At 46.6% G+C, this 2,643-nt stretch overlaps 1 protein-coding gene across 1 annotated transcript in view; it reads right to left on the bottom strand.

Moving 5' to 3' along the window:
• LOC119317508 (lysine-specific demethylase JMJ706-like) overlaps positions 1-2,253 on the bottom strand; it is a 7,497-nt gene extending 5,244 nt beyond the window's left edge. The window contains exons 1-2 of the mRNA XM_037591979.1: positions 1,981-2,253; positions 344-701 (exon numbers count right to left, since the gene is read on the bottom strand). Coding sequence (XP_037447876.1) covers positions 344-599 — 256 coding nt within the window. The 5' untranslated portion in view covers positions 600-701; positions 1,981-2,253. The remainder of the gene's footprint in view (positions 1-343; positions 702-1,980) is intronic.
• Positions 2,254-2,643: the final 390 nt, after the last annotated feature.

The raw sequence follows: 2,643 nt of genomic DNA, 5'->3' as shown, positions 1-2,643 counted from the left end.
GGCAAAATTCCCAAAAAAAATGTAAAGAGAATACCCCAAAAGAGCCACTTCAATTGCTTAGTTTTATATTAGAGAAAAACCATAAGCTCCGAAACTTGTGCAATGGCATCACTTAGGTCTAAAAGTTTAAAACCATATTGGTGGGTCCCTAAACTTGAATATTTGCCACTTAATACGACTTTGAAGTAGCAGGGACTGTTAGCACCCCCGCGCAAATTAATCTTTATTAAATTTCATGAGATGACATTTGGCAATCATTAATTCTCTGTCTGTATAATATTTGTCATGCCCTTGCCTTAAGAGAAGAAAATAATCGCAGAGCAACATAGAGAAGAACTTATACCATATTGTGCAGCAACAGGGGCAATTTTACTGAGATAAACAAATGGATCCTCGAACTCCTCCACCGATGGAGAAAACACGGGGCATTCTGGAATCTGATCAATCCAATCTAGGCTAGATAGATCAAACTTCTTCACTCTGTGCTTCAAGAAAGGGTCCCTCATGGACACTTCCTCTCTTATTGATGCATCACGACTCCTACGTAACCTTGCCCCACATGATACAGGTTTCAGAGCAGCTTCCTCCTTCCCTGCCATTATCCTGAAGACATCAACCCCTTGGCCCACAAATGCTGAGATTACTGGCTGACGGCACCCATGCTTTATACCCCAGCTCAATAAAATGCGCCTCCACTCGACCTGTATACACAAAAAGATATGACTACTTATCCTACTAGAACACTGTGTGTATACTTCACATTACTAAATAATAGCTGCCTAACTAAAGCAAAGTGGACGGGATTTAAAGGTTCTTCTCCAGCGAACTCATGCAAAAGGAATATTACATCGAAAAGTGGAGGCTACATGCAGAAATTTAAACATGTGCGTGTCAATTGTGTCATTGTGTGCTACTTTTCCAGATCATTCTATATGCCTTAAGGCACGATCTCACTGGGTTGTTCACACACACCACATGTAGTAGGGTGCAAATAAGTCAAACCCTGCTGTTGAACCCAGGAATCCAACAGTTAAGTGCCATCTCAATCATAAAACAACCATGAAAAAGTTAAGACCAAATCACACAGGTCAAATTCATAAGGAAAACACTTCTGAATCTGTTCATTTAAAGATGTCAAATTAAGCATCTAGAGTTGTCGCCCGCGAATTCACATGGTATAGTCATTAGTTCCCACCACGTACTAGTGGAGCAGAAACTCACAACAGGAACAAGCGCAAAAATAGCAAGCTCAGGTGGTCAAATATATTTCCCACCCAGAAAAACTGGTCAAAACTATGGAGCAGTTAGAATTTGGAAACACATCAAACATGACACGAAATCTTCTACCATTTTAAACTCAGCTCTATGGTTCAGCCACAACATATACCAAGAGAATTCTCGAAAACAGAACGATTCCGTACGAAATCAACCCAGTGCGTTCAGAGAATGGTGAATATTACGCGACAAGCAGGTATTCACGAACTTGGTTACTCAAAAGTCAAAACACATCTAAAATCACGCGCCCGCGCATAAAATCGTGGAATTATCGCCTACAACCACCAGCAGTCGAGCGCTGTTTAATCAAACTGTTGGAACAACCAAAATTATCACAAACAGCTCCAGCTACGAGAAGGAATCCAGACGATTGGTCGTGGGAACCGCGGAATTAGCCTCTCGTCGCAACTACACTCCCAGTTAAACATGATCCAACGGCTACGTGCATCGCTCCACACGATAGAAGTGGTCTCCGCAGCCTCAAACCAAAGCAGGAAATCGCCAACATCAAAAGGGCCAGAGCAGAGCAGAGCAAGCGCGCCCAGGTGATGACAGCTAACGATCGAAGAACCCCACTAATTCACCTAGCGAAGACGAGCCGAATTTTTTGAACGCCCGCCCCTGAAACAAATCCAACCACCCGCACCGCAGGAGCGCACCCGCCCCGGTCCCCGATTCGCAATTCACAGCCCGGAAATCACTCACCGTGGCCTCCCGTCCCGCGACAGCCTCAAGCCGGGACCCACATTCCCCTCCGGGGCCTCCTGCCGGATCCCCCGCGCTCGGATCCGAGCCCGCCACTGCCCTGAACCGCCGCGGCGCCGAGGGGCACGAGCCTGGTTCCGCGCGAGGCGTGGGCGCGGCAGCCACGGGCCGAGGCGGAGCTAAGGACGCCGAGCACCGCGGTGGCGCTCCTCCGAGACGCGGCGAGGGGTAGGAGGAGTAGGAGGAGGGGCAGGAGGCGAGGTGCGGAAACGAAGGGAAGGAAAAGTGCGGGTGATATTAATACGGGATAACTGCCGGTACTGCGTCTCTATTGCGTTTGGGCTTCTCTAATCCGCGCTTATTACGGTGCTAATCTGTATAGATTAGAGTTGAATTTTGTGTGTGCTTATACTTATTATATAAAGAAATATGTCATGTAATTTTCTGATAGATGGGGTGGTTGCGAACGAACGTTGTGAGGCCCTTCCCAATGCTCCACCTTGTACAGATGCTAAGCCTTCCACGTAGGCAAAAAAATCTGATGTGGCAAGTTATTTAACAGGTGAGAGATGAGTGTGGTGACCCCAGGAAGAACCAATGCTAAGTGCGTGAACCTAGGCAAAACATTTTAAAAAAAAGAGCCCACCAATACATGAAGAGCTT

This window comes from Triticum dicoccoides, chromosome 6A (genome assembly GCF_002162155.2).
Source record: "Triticum dicoccoides isolate Atlit2015 ecotype Zavitan chromosome 6A, WEW_v2.0, whole genome shotgun sequence".
NCBI lineage: Eukaryota > Viridiplantae > Streptophyta > Magnoliopsida > Poales > Poaceae > Triticum > Triticum dicoccoides.
The sequence above is the reverse complement of the archived record's forward strand: the minus strand, read 5'-3'. Positions and strand labels throughout refer to the sequence as shown.